Raw genomic sequence first — 19,319 nt, 5'->3', positions numbered from 1 at the left:
TATTGTTAAGTTTATTGTCATGTGAGAATTGAGGATAAGAGGATTACACTGGATGTTGGCCATCGCTAGTTGCTACTGTTGATCATTCTAAAACACCACAACAGGTACCAAACAAATCTACTTATGCACATTCTGTAAATTACCCCTTAAAGCTAAAACTGTGTGGCATCCTTATTTTAAATACTGACAGCAGGGGTCTTTATTCACCGACAGCCTGGATCGGCACATTGTCTTTCACGGCATAAAACAACTTACCTGCAACATTTTTACTGTGTCCCTTCACCAGACATTTTGTGGGTATATGTTTAAAGGCTTTAAAATCCGCTGGAGTGCTGACGTTTTGTAGACGTGACACAGCATGGGACACACAGGGTTCACGTGGCTTCAAGTGTCCCAAGGGCCCACCAGAGCCATCTAAAAGTATATTACGCGAGTTATGGGCTGCAGGCTTCATTGTATTATGCACTAATCAAACGATCGGTTTACTCTTGGGGACGTTGGTTGGGTAAAATAAAAAAGCAAATAAAGTAAGGTATGCAAGAGCTGTTATTGTCTCGAGGGCCCTGTGGCTTTCCATTACGAGCCAGAGGAAAACAAAAATGTTTTCATGGCTGAGTCACTTGAGAAGCCCCAGCCTCTGCTGTTTGCACCAGGTTGTTTCTCATATTAATTTCTATTTGTTTGTTCAGTCATTGATGTATTTTTTTCTTTGTTTCTCACATTTGTTTCCCCATAGCTCATATCTGAACAGGAATAGTTAAAGAACCAAATGTTGTGTTTTGAAAGCGGGACAAATTATTCCAATCCGCTGTCTGCCCTCATCAGCTGCAAAATGAATTCCCGCTGCCTTCTTCGCACCTTGAACATGATTTCAAATTCATAGAACTGCTGTGATTATGTTCTGGTCAAAAGGGGGAAGTTGAATTTGCATGCGAAGACGGTGGAGGGTTTTGTAGACAGAGGGGAGGAAAGTAGGGAGTGAAAATAAACTTGATTTGAGCAGAGAAAGAAAGGAAGACGTGCCAAACAAAGAAAAGCATAAAGAGTGCCCCTCTGTCCATTAATAATGAATCAGATTCTTTTTTTGTGACAGTTGTGATTCCACCTGCCTCCCCCTTGTGCTGCAAGATCGCATGACCCATGCCCAGCCACTGTCACAGCACCACTGATTGCTCTTTGACAGTGTTCTGCACTGCCTTCATCAACACACACGCACACACACATCCTCGTACTTCTTCAGTGATCTGCAGCTTCCCCTCGCCCAGGTGTACTGACCTTGCCACCACTCTGTTACGGAAGGATGAGTCACCACTCACACATATCAAATGTGTTCTTCGCCCCAAAAGCCCTTCTCTGAAGTATCTGCGGCTGGCTCCGCTTTCAGAGCTGAATGGCAGAACAGGGGACAAGATTGTGTCATAGACCTCGGCCTACATGTTGACAGCACATTCTCAACATCTTTTCCGGCCCAGCTGCACACCAGAGAGGATCAGAAGGAGGATGTTGTTCTTTCCACCATTTTGAAACGGCGAGACAATTTTTTAGGTGTCAAAATTGAGACATAGGTAAACGTCATTTGACAGCGAAGGAATGTGCAAAGTTGTAGCTGCCGGACGTGGAATTAGTAAAAACATCTACACAAAACCTGAAAGAGGAAGGCCAATTAGAGTCTGCACTCTTCTTGTTGTGTGTACTGTCTGAGTATGCGCGTGTTCATCTGCTGTTTTGTAACCAGATACAAAGGGACAGTGGCAATGGTGAACTAATTTAACAGCTCTTTGTAGGTGAATATGGATTTAATTATAGCCTCACATCCTCTCACCAAGGACCTGCAGCTAAAGCACGAGATATCCTTCACATCCTTACAGCAGGCACCTCGTCTTTGTTTAAATGACCACAAGTGCTTCTTCACAATAGCACAAGGTGTCTCCAGCCAATTCAGCTCAAGCCAATTTACTTTGTCTCCCTACCTCGTGGTCTATAAACAGTAACGCGTTCTTTGTTCCACAGAGCACTTTAGCTGCTGCCGTTAGATTGACTTTGCTCTGAAATAGAATGAGAAATTGCCTGGTGGTTTGATATGTGCCGTGTGTTCCTCTTTCAAGTACAAGAGAAAGCTGTCAATGCCCTTTATGGTGCATGAGGCACTTAAGGCCAAGAGTCTGAATAGTTGTCCTGGTAAAGCTAACTGCAGGAATGCCTGGCACATCAAACTCAAACGTCTTTCAGAGGAATTTCTCATTCAGCAGAGATTTGACATGCAGAGCCTCTCAGCAGAATCTGCTATACTTTCTAAAGTGTACAGGGAAATAGTCGATGTACAATTTTCTGTGTTATGTTGTGCAGTCTTAAGACCAAAACAAAAGGCAGCTGCTAACTTATGTTATCTCTATTTCCCCTAACCTTGAAGACCCAGGGCATTTTCTGTTTTGACTTCATGCTGAGCACAATATTCTTTGTGTGGGGTTTTTCTTTATTCTACTCTACTGCTGTCAGAATCGGCTCAGTGTGCTGTTCGATAGGTTTTTTATACTGACTTTATACTGTTCCCTCTGTCTGAACATGGTACTTTTGACATGTCACTGGCCTGGCTCATACAACCGGTCTTACTCTGCGCAGATTTATTGTAATCAAATGTCTTAACACTGGTTTACAGTAATTACAGATTTGCTGTGATTTATATAGAATTTATACATTTTTAATTAAAAACACTTGACTGTTCTCAACCAAATAATCTGCTTCTCTCAACCTAGATATAATTCAACATTATTGTAGAAAGTGGAGTTGTGTTCGGCACATTACTGCTGTGAGGAAAACGTACCAAAGCTCTACGAAGCAGGGATCTGTAATTGCATTTAAATCTTCAACACGTATCATTTTGCAACAAGTTTCTCATTTTATTAGTCGCTGAAGATTCACTCGTATAAGAAAGTGTTTGCCGACTATACGTTTATCTGATTGTGGTTCATGCTGCAGTTAATAGCCTATTTTATCCCTACAATACAGTGATGTCATCTCTGTGACAGCAGGTCGAGAGCCACTCGAATGCTCCACTCCAGCACAGACAGACAGGCAGATGGTCTCAAAGGCCAAAGCTGCCAAAACACAGAACTAGTCAGAGAGAGAGAAACAGGGGTTTATGTTAACGCCCTAGATAGTCAGCAGTTTGTTTAAAACTGACTCAAGCTGCAACATCGTGTTGTTTTCCTCAGTGCAGTCTTTACCGCTGCATGTGTCTTCGCTCTGCACAAAAAAACATTCTACACTGATGTTGCTTTCCTCAGTTGCATCTTACTTGCTGTGGCCTTCTTTGAGTTTGTATCCTCCTCCACTGGCTCGCTACTCCATTTTTTCTCTGTGCCTCTCTGCTTCTCTCTTTCTGGATGCAGAGTCTTCTGTGTAAGCTATTGATTTCTGTTTTCTTTCCTCTCAGCCTGCTCCAGTGGTTGTTGAATCAAGCCAGAGCTTGGCCACAGACTGCTTCCCCCTGGGCCTATTGGGAAAATCAAAGCTGTTTAAAATGCAGGAGGGTCACTGGTTCAAAAAGAGGCCATACAAATAGATGTTGTTATATTTTTTGATTAGGCGTAAATAGTTCATAATATACATATTTAAGATCGCTCAGCCTGAGATGCCTGATGGAAAGCATGACTTTGATGCTCACGCTCAAACGCTTGTTATTCCGTTTTTCAGTGAGCTCTTCCTATCTCCTGCCACCGTGTGTTGCAGGATGTCAATATATCTTTTATACATGAAAAGATTAATTTTCAGAATGATTTAAATGAGGGACAAACACAGAGTGAGACTTTCAAGCCTGTATTAGAGAGAGGTCATAGTCAATGTTTAGAGGTTGTGAACCTTCAATAATGGTATGATAATGTTGCTCTGGATACGCATCAGCTCTGTCGATGCTGAATGAGAAGAGCCAGTAGTTCTCAAAGTCACCATCAAAGTCAACCTTGATGTTAGATTGCTGTATTGTTGTTTTGTAGACTCGCGTCACCCCGGTTAATTAACAGCTGATGAAAGAGAACGAAAACATTTGTAAAGGTGATGAAACGACTGCGCTGGTGACAAACTACAGTAGAAGCCTCAGCTGTAGCTTCATTATGACTTTGTACGTTTATTCTTTAAAAGTATTCGTTTAAGATTTCCAAATTCTTGAGATTTCCATGAATCATAATTTTTAAGAAGAATTGTAAATTGCTTTTTTCAGGGCAGTTGACTCATCTTTTATTTATTCCGGGGGTTGGTGAAAAGGTGACTGATATGGAGTCAACCTCAGGCCAGTAGGTTAACATGGAGCTCCAGAGACTGCAAACTTTTAAGGCTCAGTGATCTGAATGAGCGGAAAGGGAATATGCTTTATGGAAATGTAATGACTTCTTACATAATTCACAAGTCTGGATAAAAAAATAAAGATGTTGAGGCCTGAGGTCTCCTGCATGCGATGCTGACAGTGTTGCACGTAGCAAAGCCCCAAAGGTCATTAATACTATTTATATAAATTAGGAGGAAAGACTTGTTCTCAGTCACATTTGACTGATTTTCTTTCTTTCTTCCTCACAACTTTGTTTCTTTCCGTCTCCAGTGAGGGTCGTGTGGAGGTGCTGGGAGGAGGCAGTGTCCAGGTCTTCAACCTCACCGAGGAGGATGGCGGCATCTACACCTGCATGGCAGACAATGCCAACGCAACCATTGAAGCCCAGGTCCAACTCACCATACAAGGTACCTTCGACGACCCAACATGTCTGAATTCTGGCACACAAAATCGCACCACAGGATTTAAATTGGGCTTTCATAAGTCGGCCAATCTTAGAACACACTCATGGCTCTATTTTCTTTTGGAGTAAATTAGGAACAAAGTAACCATCCAAGCTAAAATGAAGGCAGAGATGGAAAAGTTGTGAGGAGCAGTGGAAAGTGAGGATGCATTAGTTACTGAGTGCAGTGATGTAGAGCTGGAAACAGTCTCATTTCTTCTGATTAAGTTTGGGAATCAGCTTATTAAATGCCCAAACGATGCATATCCGAGACCTGAAACAAAGACACTGACGATTAAGTTTGAAATGAAATGAACAAGGTGTGTTTCTTGCATGCAATCTATGTAGAGGTGCAAAAGAAGGTAACCGTTGAGATGTGCTGCACACTATGAAGAATGAAAAAAAAAAATTGTAGACACCGAGGCGGTGTTGACAGTGAGTGATGTTTTCAGCTTAAGTGGGCATATGTAGCATATGGGGTGTTTGTACCTGTTTATATCTGTCGTTTCACATAACTCCACTCCACACAGGAATAACAGAAAGATTTAGGCTGCACGCATTGCTGGCAGGAGAAAGACAAGTATTGGATTTAGAAGAGACTGAAACAGTCGCTGGCAGTTTTTATTTAGATACCAGACAACATAGTGAGAAGAAAAGCATGCGGTTAACCTCTGCAGTAGAGTCTATTCAGTGTGTTTTCCTAAAGGTGTTTCCAAATACATTTATTCAGACTAATCACCATCAGCATTTAAAAAAAATAAAAAGGTAGTAAATAGAACACAAAATAATCAGCATTGCTATTTGAGCTGTGTTTGTGTTTTGGCTCCCTGTTACATTCCAGCAGCAGATTTAAAACAAAAGATGACTGCCAGTTTTTGGGCTTCAGGTAGAAATTGATTTTGTTCTGAATCCAATTTTAGGTAAATTCTATGAAGGAACTAGACTGCTGATGTTGTAGTATTTATCTCTCAAAATTCAGTGTTGATGAGCAAATTTAAACTAGATATATTTGTTTTGAGACATATATTTTATGAGCATTAATTATCACACTTTTACAAGTAACAGCTGCCATTTCCCCAGTGAATGCATACTAATCTTGCCTTTTTAAAATCCTACTTTGAAAGTAAGAACCTCATTTGTGCAGGACTGGTTTATAATACATAAATAAGCTCAGTACTTGTGTCATGCTGCAAAATACAAACATGAATACATATGCAATCTTAATAAACCCACTTAGAACGTATGATGTGGCCATTGATACCAAGGTTGCTAATAATCTGCAAATGACCAGCACTTCTTCATCATAACAAGTCAATAATCATAATTTGGAGCACTTAGATGAACTTTCTTTGACTTATTGCCTGGTGTAACTTTTTATTTTGACATTATTTTACGCACATAATCTCTTTATCAATAATAGTTTAAAATAATGTACTGCTTTATCAAAGTTGTTTTTGTCAGATATCCACTAGATATTCCATCAAACTAACTATTAAAATATATAAATATTACTAGCACATGAATGTTAACGTCTATATATTAGAACATGCTGAGAACAATCCTTCAGATTCACGTAAAACTGTTCTTGCACGTATGAGACGCACCCACAGTAATTACTGTTGTCAGACTTTGTGTCGGTGAGAGAAATACACACGAACACAAACGTGTCGTGTGCGCTTGTATGCTTTCCGCAAGTGAAGCAAGTCAACAGGATTTGGCGTGAAATAACTTTAGAATGGAGGAAACACCCCGAGGCTCATTCCCGGGTTCATTGCGTTTCACACACAGTCACATCATGCTATGACTCCATCTCTTTCTTCCCCAAATCCCTTCATCCCCTCATCACCCCTCCACCTCCCTTTCATCACTTCCCGTTGCTCACTGTGATTAAAGGAGACAGTAATGGGAAATGGGATTAGGTCACAAGAGGACATCGGACTTCACTCGTTTTCAGTCTTCAAGTCTGTCCATCGAATACTCGCAAAAAATCCCTCATGTCTCTGACCCGACCTCCGCCAGCCTCCACCTCCAATGTGACTGTAGAGCATAGGTCTTCAACAGGAGGTACTGCAGGGGCGTCGTGAAATTGTTTGTAGATAATGCGATACAAATGTTTTTACTTTCTTTTGTTTTTTATTACAATTACAATTTTTTTGCTTTGCCATTCACATTCCCTCCTCCGCTGTACTTCACGAAGGGCGGCGACACACACCTACAGTCAGAGACAGAGTGGAGGAAAAGAGGGGTGCACAGACCTCCTCAAGCCTCTTGTGTACAATATATACAGTAGGGGGTCCCTGCACCACGCTACACCAGTTTGGTGGTCCTTGGTCCGACGTTGAAGACCCCTGCTGTAGAGGATTGACCAGCACTCTTAGAATATTGTTGAAAGACATCAGTCATTGTAATGCGATAAAACAGTTTGATTAAATCCCATGCTGTAGACTCACAGGCCTAATTGCGTTTGCTTCATTCAGATTCATGAAGAAACCAGATTGTGGCATTGATCTGCTCCCTTGACAACATATGTGACACTTGAAAGGTCAATTGATTCCTTCAGGAAACAGTTCATAAAAGACCCTCATACAAATCTGTGTGGTATGAATCTATAGAAACATCTAAATAGTTTTTCCTATGATTGACTGCTATAAAAACACCTATGGGGCTTCTTTTGCCGGAGGAACAAGAAACAATTGTGTGTTCACGGCTAGTGACTTTTCATAAACACTGGACAGTTGGTGCTTCGGGAAAAATGTAGAGATTCGGCCGGGGATTTGATATGGTAAAACATTGTTAGGCTTCGCCTGGAGATAGCTTGGGGGTTTGTGATGCAGCTGGTGCTCATCTGTAGAGGGAGAGATGCACAGGGTCTGCAGCAGGTGTGTGTGTGTGCGCACACACACTAACACACAACCATGCATACATAATGATGCCACACAAGGTCAATCACTCTATACACCTGTATGCATTCACTACACGAGCACGGTTTTCAGAATCAACCATTCTTCAAACATTGAACCTGCCTTGGTGGCTCTTCAGTTAAGTGTCCTTGGTTGCCACTTCCCAAAGAGTATATGTTTGTTCTTTTTGTTTTTTAATTAATAAGCTTTGGTATATTGTACAATGTATACTATCTGTTAAAAAAGAGCCAATAAATTTCATGTTATTGATTTTATAGTATCACCATGTCCATGACGAGAATTACACATTTTCTGTAATACATTTCTGAAAATTATGTCATGGTGCTTTTGTCTCGTCAAATCTCTAAAATAATCTAATTAGTGTTAGTTATAATAGTCCCTAACTGCAGTGTATTAGGGGGAAATCCGGTTCCCAGAAATGACCAAGGCTTCAGGAGTGTCATTTTCAAGGTCCCTCAGTAGTGAACCCTACTCATCAGAACCGTATACATCTTGTGATGGCAGATATTCTGTAAACCCTGAGAAGGTCTGAACAGACGAGCGACGCTGTGGATCTCTTTCAAACAAGTGAGATCTCACGTGAGCAAACAATGACATATTTACGGCTTAACTGACCGTTCTCTATGCTTGTCAACAGTTAAATGTTCAGCTGCAAAGGTTAACGAAGCAACGGAACAAACACAACCTCTTTTGCAATGTGAAATGATGTACAAGCGGCTTCAGAAGAGATAGTCAGCAGCTGTCAAACAATAAGCAAAAGGTATCCCAGAGCAGCATGTGCCATATCTTTTTTTATTAAATGTAATCAAAGTGCCAGTGCGATAAAGAGGATTAGAGCCTGTATTCGTGTAGACACAAACACAATCTGGCATTATAGTGAAGCTAAACTTTTTCTTCTACTGCAGTAGAACTCCAGGCAGGTATTTTTGAAGAATGTCAGGCTTTATACAAAAGTGTTGACAGTAACATTTAACTCATCCTTCCTTCAACATCACATCGAGGATTGCGTGATTACTGTATGTTTGTGCGAGCGTGTTCGGTCCAGTATGACTTTCCTGTGACGTCTCACCCTCCATTAGAGCTGGCAAGAGGATGAATGAGGCCAGAGGAGGCAGCAGCTTTTGATTATGGTCTTGCATGACAGGGGCACCACCCAGACGTGTGTGTGTGAAATATTCTCCCCACAAAACATGTATGTTTCCAGTTTCATGGGGCTCAGAGTCAGTGGGCCTCATCTATCATGTCATCAACTTAATTGTTCTTTCCATGTGCAGCGCTCGCATGCAGGAAATCCCTGCCCCCTGTAAAAGTTTCATGTCTTTCCTATGGGCTGAGGATTTATAACCACAGACAGGAGGAGTGTTTTTGCCTTGTTATGGAAATGAGCAAAAATAGACTGAAACATAAAAAAGATGTATGAAATCTCAGCTCGCAGTTCCACCTACTTTTTTACTCTTTTGTAGCAGGAGAAAAGTAAGACATTATACATCTCCATACAGCTCACAATGTTCCACCGGGAAGAAAAGAAACGCGTGAATGTAACTTAACATAAGTCAAAGCATGTGTTGAAAGTGCTGTAGTATTATTTTTCTGAGGTTTGCTTAAAGCATTTTTTCCCAGCTAGTGACAGGAATAGTTGTTTTAAATGACGCGTGGAAGAATTAGAGATCTGATAAGATCTGGTGGATATTTCTGGTCTGTTATGCGTTTTGCACGCCATTTTCCTGTCCCCCCCCCTCTGCGCTCTCACAGAGCAGTTATATTCTGGATGAAATAAAAAGAAACTTTCCGTCAAGCTATTAAAAGAACACTAATCTGATAAGGAGCAACACACACAGGCACACACACCTTTTCCCTTTTTCATAGGGGGTGTTATCTCAACCAGTGGGTCTGATCCCCGTCTACGCCCTCTCTTGTGTCTGCAGTCATCTGCTATTTATTTCAGAGAGAACCTCCTCCGCATAACACCGGGAACATTTAACCACTGCGTCTGTGTCTCTGTGCTTTTACATGGAGTCTAAGTGCTTTGCTCAGCCAGAGCCGTTGTGCTAGTCTGTCCCATGTTGCTATATCTGCTGTGTGGAAGCAGCTTCTGACCGTCATTACTCAGCCTGTTCAAACTGTAAAATTGATTATTTGAGTCACTCATCGCCACATTGCTAGTTTGGTGTCACTCCTCAGGAACGTTTGATTCTGGTAATGGATTTGGGACTTGCTGTTAGGTTGAAACACCTTTGCGGTCTTGCAGTTTCCCGTTATTACAAAAACTTTACCCCGTTTTAAGTAAAAATGCATTTACCTAGTATCTCCTGTCTAAATCCTAAACTGTTACTGCATCAGTATTCTTCTCATGCTTTCCTGAATGTAACCGACCAAAAACATCTCATATTTAATTAGAATCTTCTGGCCTGACTTTATACCAACATGAGCATGATGTCCTGTTTTTAGAAAACAACAAGAACATTCCCATGACAATAATTAAGTTAACATGAAACAATACACCTTGTAATGATGCACCATATTGCCAGGGACTACCTGACATTAATCGCACATTTTAAAGTAAATACAAACAGTATGCAATACAAGGGAACAGTTGAATCAGTTGTGTTCTTTGTTTGCAATACATTTCCAATAGGACATTGAATAGTAACAGTATCTGTTTTAGATCTCTACTCTACTGAGAATTGATCTGAAAAGAAGGCACTGCGCAGAGGAAGCGCCATTAACCCCTATTTATGCTGTAACCAAAGCATCAAGAGAGCTTTGTTTCAGCATTTCATGGACAATCTCAGGCCTCTGCTTTCACTCAATTCCAGTCATTTTAGATCCATCAGAGTGAGTCGACAAAAACATCCAAAGATTGAACTCCCTCTCTATGACTCCGCCTCTAACGGGACATTATGCTCTCAACAATAACTAGAAAAGCAAACACCAAGCATCTTTCTTGCCTTTCTGCTGAAGCTGTTTGTTTTGGCCAGGATTAAGAGTAAAGCTGTTATCTTTGGAAGAGCAGGGTGGGTAATTAGCGCAGTCCGAGTTCTTCTTGCCCTCAGAGTAAACCCTGACTGTCTAAGAGCTATTATTTTACTTTATGAAGCTAACTGGACTCCAGCCAAGCTAACAAAGTAGGAAACTGTCTCTCACATTTGGATTGTTTAGCTTCAACACTCTTACATTAGGCCTTATTAGAAGACTGCCGAGATGTTAGGTTCAAAGCTTTAGAGCAAGCCAAAACTGCAACAGCTGCTTTCTTAGCTTTTTGACTTTGATATTTCATTATTTTTTATCAGTATGTAGTATCGTAAGGATGCTGGACTTTCTTCCCCTCAACGTGTCTCGATTCAGCGTATTCCTTGCTACCAGCGAAGCTTTAAGCAAAGTAATCTGCCCAGAATCCCTTTAGGAATCCTATGGGGTTTTGTTTTAACAAGCTCACAGTGAGACACACACATGACCTTTTTGTGGCCCTCTTTTAGCAGTTCACTGGAGTCAGTGTAAGTCTGTATTAAAGCTTCTTTTACTAAGCTACAGGCTAAAGAGATAATACCAGCCCCAAAGAACTGGGATTGTAGCTCTTTTAGCTATTCTCCCTCCTTTACATTTGCCTTGATGTTTTCTTTCTTCCTTGTATCTGTATTTTCTTTGTAGTTTTTCTGTCCTGGTTGGTTTTCTTTTTCATTTTCATTAGAGAGTATTTATGTTCCAATACAAGTCGGCCTGTTTGGACACTTTCCTGCATTTAGAGTTGAGCATATGTGTGTTTGTGAAGCGCAGAGTGCAGGAAGACACAGACAGTGTTACATTGCTGGATCCAGAAAAACTCGATTCAGGTTAGGGCCGCAGCCAGGGGAGCGTTGATGAAGAACGGGTGAGAATTGCAGCGTGTAATAGGCTGAGACACCTGTCAATGAAGCAAACATTTGATTATTATGAGTCTTTTTTTAATTATTAGTCTTTATTTAGTCAGGACTATGCACAAAAAGCATTGATCTCAAAATCAGAAATAGAGATGATTTAAGCCAGATTTAGCTTTTTAGCTCATTTCCATCTGCAGTCCTTGGGCGCACAGAACAATCAGCAGACAATAAAAACATTCATTTACATTCAACACTATTACATAGTCCCCATTACTCTAACAATTATACAGACAGATCTACAAGCACGCGTCAGTATACATACCAGCACATTCATTCAGCTACAACTATAAAATCACAATTAATTACAATTAGAAACCTTAATCGCAGTCAAATGTATGTCAACATGTTGCTCAATATCTTTTTGTTTTGCACCTTGGGGGAAAATAATAATAGTCTGTGCAAGTTTTAGGCTCAGCTGGGAGCACGTTCCAGTGCTTGATGGCCGTAGATGAAAAAGCAGATTGGTCAGAGGCAGTCCGCCGCAGTGACATGTTTAAGTCTTGAGCTGAGAGCAGATCGAGAAGTTCTGTTCATTTGCTCAGAGCGGAAATGAAAAAGCTCTTCAGTGATGGAGAAGTAGCATTGTAAATAATCTTACATACCATGCGCAAAGCACACTTTAAGGCACCATGTTGAATTGTCATTATACAAACACTATTTTATTTGCGGTCAACATTTAGGGTTTATAATTGTTTCAACATAACTTACTATTAAATGTGTTTTTTACTTCATGATAATTTGAAGTAAAATGTGTTCTATAGCTGTTTTTGTTGAAAAGTAAATGAGTTTAGTTTTCATATTATACCTTCAGCAGTGCCACTGTTATCGCCCTCTGCAGTCGGCATGTTTATTAAGTCAACCCCCGTGCTCATAGCATTGTTGTGCATTGTTGTGCATGTGCTTTCACTCCACCAGTATCTACAATGTTCTGCTTAAAATACACTTGTTTTTAAGATCGATGTTTGGTGATTTCACAGAAACTTAAGAGCTGTTTTGAGTTGAGTACATGTTGCATCGAGAGTCACCCCTACACACACACACACACACACACACACACACACACACACACACACACACATACTCACACACTAACACAGCTCATGAAAGCTTCACCCCACCCCCATCGCTCAAGCCTTATTGGTATATTTAGGCATTTCTACTCATTGCTCAGCCCAATAGGTTCCAAATGTCTGAACACCATTTAGAGAAAATGGTGCATGTCTGCTCAAATGGAGAGAGGGAGGGGAAGGCTGAAGATTGAGTGATAACAAGGGAGTTTTAGGAAGATTAAGAGTCGGGGGGGAGAAATGAGAGACTGAGTGGAAAGAGAGAGCGAGATAAAGAGAGCCGCAGGGTACCAGTCACCATCAAACCTGTCACCAGTAACCCTCACTAGGGCGCTCTGCACACGCACGTACACTGCATATACTAACAAAGAGGCATTGCAATGTGATGCAAAAACACATACGAATATAAGGAGACAGCATGGACGTACAGAAACATATGTTCGCATACATAAGCAGGCACTTACAAACACACGCTTGTATTACAAACAGCAATACATAACTAAATCCACCCATGTACATTTTGCCGGCAGGGAAGGAAGCATGCACAATTACATACGGCATATAGCACCAGTAATAATGGGACGAAACAAGTCTTTTTAAAATTATTCATATTCACACATGGCTCGACACACACACACACACACACACACACACACTAACTCACTGATATATTAACACTGTCCCTGACACACCAAAGTAAACCAAGGAATCCACCTGCACAGCTACGAGAGGCAAATATCCAGGGGACACCACACTGTGAAACACATTATTCACAGCTCACACATCCCGCTGCAGGGAACTCTGATACACACACACACACACACACACACACACACACAGAGAAATGGAACAGGGTATGCTGTCTTGACAATCATACGGTGATCCAGTCCACAAGCATCACCATCCTCATTTCCGTCCTTGTGTCAGTCGTCAATATTCGCCACAGTAGCTCACAGAAAAGTCTAGACGCTCATTAAGCAAGGCGAGGGGCCGTTTCAATATTCTGTAGACTATCCAGTTTCGTGTTCCTGCTAAATTATGTGGTTGGAAAACTTGCATTTGGAAGTTGCAAAAAAGAGCAAGATACCGGACAGCGGGTTTTTTGTTTTGAAACACTGCAAGCTTTTATTTTAATTTGTAGCGCCAAACCTGAAGAGAAGCTCCACCCTGGGATACTCGTATGTGTTTCATTTGTGAAGTTTAGAGTTTTGTGTTTTCCACTGAAAGTCTTCAGAATGCATTGTGACATTTCTGAGTGACATGCATGAATTTGCTATTATTAAAAAGTTGAGTCTTTCGGGGTATAAATATAGCTCGTAGTGGGTTACTTGCACCCCCAAATAAGGTTGCAATTTTAACTGCACAATAGCCATCACCACAAAGAAATACACTTAAAAAATGCAGGGCACACAATGTCAAAATAATTAGTTAATTTACAAATTAGATTGTTAGGTTTTTGTTTTTACTTGATCACAACTGCTATTACTGCCGAAGCTGTGAGGGATACAAGCGTCTGTTTGAGCTGTTAACATGATTGCATTCTCTGATCATTCCCCAACTATTTATTTACAACTATTTGACTATCCAGAGAGAGAGATGTGGAAATGTCTGTTGTGACATTAATCAAAAAATGATGGCTACAATCCTGCTATTTTGTGACTATTTGCAACTTTATTTCTAAATTTAAAAACACGGTTTGCAATCAAAACTGCACACACACACACACACACACACACACACACACACACACACACACACACACACACACACACACACACACACACACACACACACGAGTGGGTACACTACATTTAGACATTAGCATACAGAGAAAGCTTTTTGTGGGAATGACATTGTGTTATCTCTTTGTGAGCAACTTCTATCGAGTTGTGCCTCTCCTCCCACTTTTTCAGTTTGCGCTCTGTGTTGGGAATGAAAATAGAAAACAGATGAGCAAAGTGCATTTTAAGGTCGGGGAAATACACAAACATGTCACTGTGCCCTGTAGCTGCACTGTATCTTGGTGCATCGAGGTTATTATTGGTGGAGAAATGTGTATACAGGGAATGGATTCTTTAGCAGTATTAATTATACCTATTATGGGTTAGGGTCTTAATTTTCCTGCACTTGTTACTTTTGGTAACAGTGTGTCCCAACAGAATGAATGTTAATCTGTTAACAAGCTATTTCATGTTTGTGTAAATAAGCCTCAGCTACATCAAGCATATGAGGGGGACTTGACCTCTCAACTTGTTACTCCGCTGAATAAAGGCAGAAAAGGACCCTATCCACCCACTGCTGCTAATATCCAATCAGCCCATGCAAATGGCCACAAAATAGATGCTAATAACTAGGTATCACAGAGCCCAGGAGGCTGTTGGCGAAGCTCCACACACTAACAATGCAGTCATTTAACTGTGGCCAGCGAGGTTGAAGCTTATCAGAGAATGCACAGAGGCAGCAAAGGCACAGAAACACACACACACACACACACACACACACACACACACACACACACACACACACACATACACAGTCTGTCTTACTCTGTCTCTCCTCACATACACATGCAGTCCAATTATAGAGAGAGGACGAGGCCTGGGCCCTGCGCTCCCAGTGACCTTGTTCCAGGACAGATTGATGAGGCGCCGTATCACCCCAGCAGATCAAATAACTCCTTTGTGGCCCTCATTACCAGGACTAGGGGAGATCTGCAAGTGCTCAGCTTAGCTAGTGTAGCATGCTAACACACAGTACTGGCACCAAAGTAGCTGTTGTTTTTGAATAAATGAGAAGAGTTTATTAAATCTTGTTTATCAAATACTCCAAGTGTTGCTATCGGCTGAAAAGGTCGGAGTTGTGTGAAGGGTACATCCTCCTTTAACTGGCAATTTGGCAGTTGAAGGGGAGGCATGGCATCACTTGGTCTTGTTCATTTCCTGGCAGAGACCAGAGTGCTGGAGTTTGATGTGCCTGGTTAGTTTGGACAAATCGGTTACTGAATTTCATAAGGAAAAGAGGACTCGTATACATTTTCTGCATTCATCTCTTACTCGCTGCTTTGCTTTAACTGTTAAGTCAATTCCACCGAACGTTCACAATAAATGCAATGTTTTTATTTTTTGTAACTTCCCTGACTCCTCTTTCTCATCTGGATTCACAGTTGCTCCCCAGTTTGTGAAGCGGCCAGACAACGTTTACGCCTACGAGTCCATGGACATCATCTTTGAGTGCGAGGTTTCAGGGTCACCAGCTCCCACTGTCAAATGGGTCAAGAATGGAGATGCCGTCATCCCCAGTGACTACTTCAAAATAATTGTAAGTGAATTTCACATTAAAGTTGCACTCGTCGTCCTTTTCTTTGTCAATTGCAGGAATTTGCTTCCTCACAGTGTCGTAAAGAGTTTCACTTGTGACTAACTAACTATTAACTGCTTGTCTTTTTTTTTCAATTGTTCTCTCTTCCTGTTCTGTAGAAGGAGCACAACCTGCAGGTTCTGGGTTTGGTCAAGTCAGATGAGGGTTTCTATCAGTGCCTTGCGGAAAACGATGCAGGCAACATCCAGTCCAGCGCCCAGCTCATCATCTTAGATCACGGTACGACACTCACTCACTAGAGTGCAAATAAGATGCGTTAGTTAACGAGATAAAACTAATTCCTTCTTGAGAAGACGACAAAAACACAAAATTGATAAAAATGCTTCCGTGATGAAATAATTAGTAACAGAAGCGACTCAGAAATTAACCATGTCTGATCAGTTTCACTCAGAAAGCCAATTACTGCAGCATCTGTTCACAGCTATTTGAACGTCAACAACAGTCTTACCACACTGATCCTCGTCAGTATTTCTTAACTTTTACAGCCACACCTCCTTTGATTATAGTTATGGTGGCTGGAGTTTCGGAATGCTGACAAAGTAAGCGTTGTGTTATCTCTGTTAAAAGGCCAAAATGCTTAAATACCAAGTACAGTAGTAGATACCTGTAGCTCAGAAGGATCCACTATAATGTTTTATCGCTGCAAAAATACTCTTTCAACCCAGGCTTGTAAAACACAAGCTAACTCGGTAATAGGCTGGGTGTTCTGTACAGTTTGCCTTATTTATAAACACCTAACTGATTTCTAGAGGTTGCACATCTGTGGAGGTGTGAGAGTGAACAGTGAAATGAAACCACTGGGACCTTGTTAAACCAGAGGTGACTCACAGGGAACCAAATTATATCGGGGGCAAATGATGCTCAGTTTGCTCACAGTCCATTCCACAGCTAGTGTTACAGAAATGTTGTGAGGAGGATTTTCAGGAAAGCTGCTCCACACAATGCCCGTGCTTTGATGCAGCATCGGCCAAGCTGTTCCTCAACATGAACTCATGCTGATAAAGTGAGAGTGCCTGGATAGCTGCAGCATCTCTCTCATTGTACATTTCCCTTCAAAGCCAAAAGAAGAGGGTTGAGTGCTTATTCAGAGTGGAGCTGCTGAGTACAGACTGAGAACAACATAAACAGACGCTAAGGACAGAGTGGCTAGGGGCGCAGAAAAACGCGCCCTTAGCCACTCTGTCCTTAGCGGGAAATGATTTTAACAATCCTACTTGAGGTAATTTAGTTTCACTTCCACTTAAATTTGAGATCATTTGCAGAGTCATAATGATCATAGTCAAACCCACGGGGCTAGTACACTTCTCGATAAAACAACAAGAAATTTAAGACGATAACCAAGACACAATTTCACTTAAAAGCATAATCTAAATGAAGAAAGGTGGAAGAGGAGGAAGAATAAAACGGCAAGGGAAATGAAGGTGAAACAATCATACTACAACGCCTTTCAGTTTATATTCTTAACATTATAATCACAACTTTACTGCTGACTCAGACTCTCCCATTTTGTTGAGGAAGATGAAATTGAATCAAGCGTGAACTCCCCCTCACTCGAAGCAGGTGGCTAATGGATTAGCATAGCGGTGTCCAACCGGTGGCCCCCCAGCTGTGTCACCCCCTCTGATTGGAGGACAGTAAGTCAGAAATAATGATGACCTGCGGCTCATTAGGTGTTTGTGTTTGACACCATTGATAAGGGTTTTGCCACTTAACATGGCCCCAAGTCTTTTCTTTTTTTTTAGTTTGAGTTGAAGATAAATGAGAGGAATTACTGCGGCAGCTGGCCTTGTGTACAGGCTCTGCCCCGAGTGGGGCTTTGAAGAAATTAATCTCTGTTTAATCCAGAAATATCACAGAGAATCTTTTCTGAGTGTGTACCTCTGTCTTTGTCACAGTAATACTAATCCAAACACACTTAGCACCAGCATGTTTCCCCGTTTCCTGTTTATTCATCAGTTTATTATCTAGTCATCACCTGAGTCTCAGATGATAGATCTACAAAATAACCAAAGTCGCAGTAATGCTGTTTATTCTCCCTGTAAATGATTGACGTTGTGTTCTTGTACAGACACATCCACTGCAGCAGCACTCTCCATAAATACGTGCTCCACTGTCGAAGTAATTTCCTCTCTCAGAGGGACAATGGCGAATCAATGAGACCATGTTTGAAGTCATCCTATTTTCTACAGCTCTTAGTGTTTTGTGGATACGCCTCTGTGATGAGGTTGAAATGTATCTCTTTAAGATCTAGCAGAATTGTATCTCTCTCCTTAGAGTCTCTCCTCTGTTGTATTCTTTCCTCCTCGTACACTACACTTCTACAGCCATCTGCCACCTTTCTCCCCACTTCCTCTCACTTTATCTCTCCTTGTGTTTCACAGCCACCTGCTCCTTGTGATAATCCAACACACTGGGCTTTGTGTTAATTGCGCTGTCTTGAAATGTCCCCCTATATGGCCACCCGCTCACAGCTGGGCATCTTTGTCCACTTCTCCTCCTGCTCTTTGCTGTCCCTGTGTGTTTCGCCTCAGTCAGGTATCACACTCACACCTGCCAGGCTTGAATCCTCCTGAAACGTGGCCAGAAAACGCCCCATCTGTCTACCGGCTGCCTTGCAGTCGGGGGCATGGGGGGTGGGGGGGATAAGCCAGGGGCTTGCCACAGGGATAAAGTTGTCTTCACCCAACAGGGAAATCAATGGGGGTGAACTGCATCTCAACACCCAGCGGCTGCATGTTGGCTAATATTCATTAGTGGTCCTAATCTTTGCATCTTGACACTGCCAGCTGCAGTTAAATGTAGCTCCACTGATGATTCCCACTTGTGGATATTTGGAATGGGAAAAGGTCAGCTGTCAGGTGTTGGCATATGTACAGCATCTTCAGTTATTTATAGTGCTTTGTGCTTTGTATCAATACTCTTGGCTTTGGACTACAGTACGGTAGATGCCAATGGTTTAGTACATGGACTGATGTCTGCAGGTTAATGTTATTAAATTTAGCTCCAGAAATGTTAAAACCTTGATTAACGGATGTCTTTTGTTGAAGGGAGGCGGGAGTGGAGGTCCAAAATAGGACGACAGATTGCAGTCTCAAACTATTTTCCTGGACATTCCACAGCCATGCAATATGGGTCACTAGTTGCAACCAGATGTTGGTAAATAGGAGCATAAATGCCAAAATTGGACCTAATTATGCAGCAGACTGCAGGCCAAGCAAGGGCCTCCTAATGTCACTTGTAAAACTGCCACATTCAGACTTCATCTTTCGGATG

The 19,319-nt window shown here is 41.5% G+C and overlaps 1 protein-coding gene across 17 annotated transcripts in view; it reads left to right on the top strand.

Moving 5' to 3' along the window:
* neo1a (neogenin 1a) overlaps positions 1 to 19,319 on the top strand; it is a 162,195-nt gene that overhangs the window by 102,336 nt on the left and 40,540 nt on the right. For all 17 annotated transcript variants that reach the window (XM_029460985.1, XM_029461053.1, XM_029460967.1 and 14 more), the window contains exons 5-7: positions 4,592 to 4,728; positions 15,832 to 15,986; positions 16,145 to 16,265. In XM_029460985.1, coding sequence (XP_029316845.1) covers positions 4,592 to 4,728; positions 15,832 to 15,986; positions 16,145 to 16,265 — 413 coding nt within the window. The remainder of the gene's footprint in view (positions 1 to 4,591; positions 4,729 to 15,831; positions 15,987 to 16,144; positions 16,266 to 19,319) is intronic.

Source organism: Cottoperca gobio, chromosome 3 (genome assembly GCF_900634415.1).
Source record: "Cottoperca gobio chromosome 3, fCotGob3.1, whole genome shotgun sequence".
Taxonomy (NCBI): Eukaryota; Metazoa; Chordata; class Actinopteri; order Perciformes; family Bovichtidae; genus Cottoperca; species Cottoperca gobio.
Note: the sequence above shows the minus strand (reverse complement) of the source record. Positions and strands in the feature narration are given on the sequence as shown.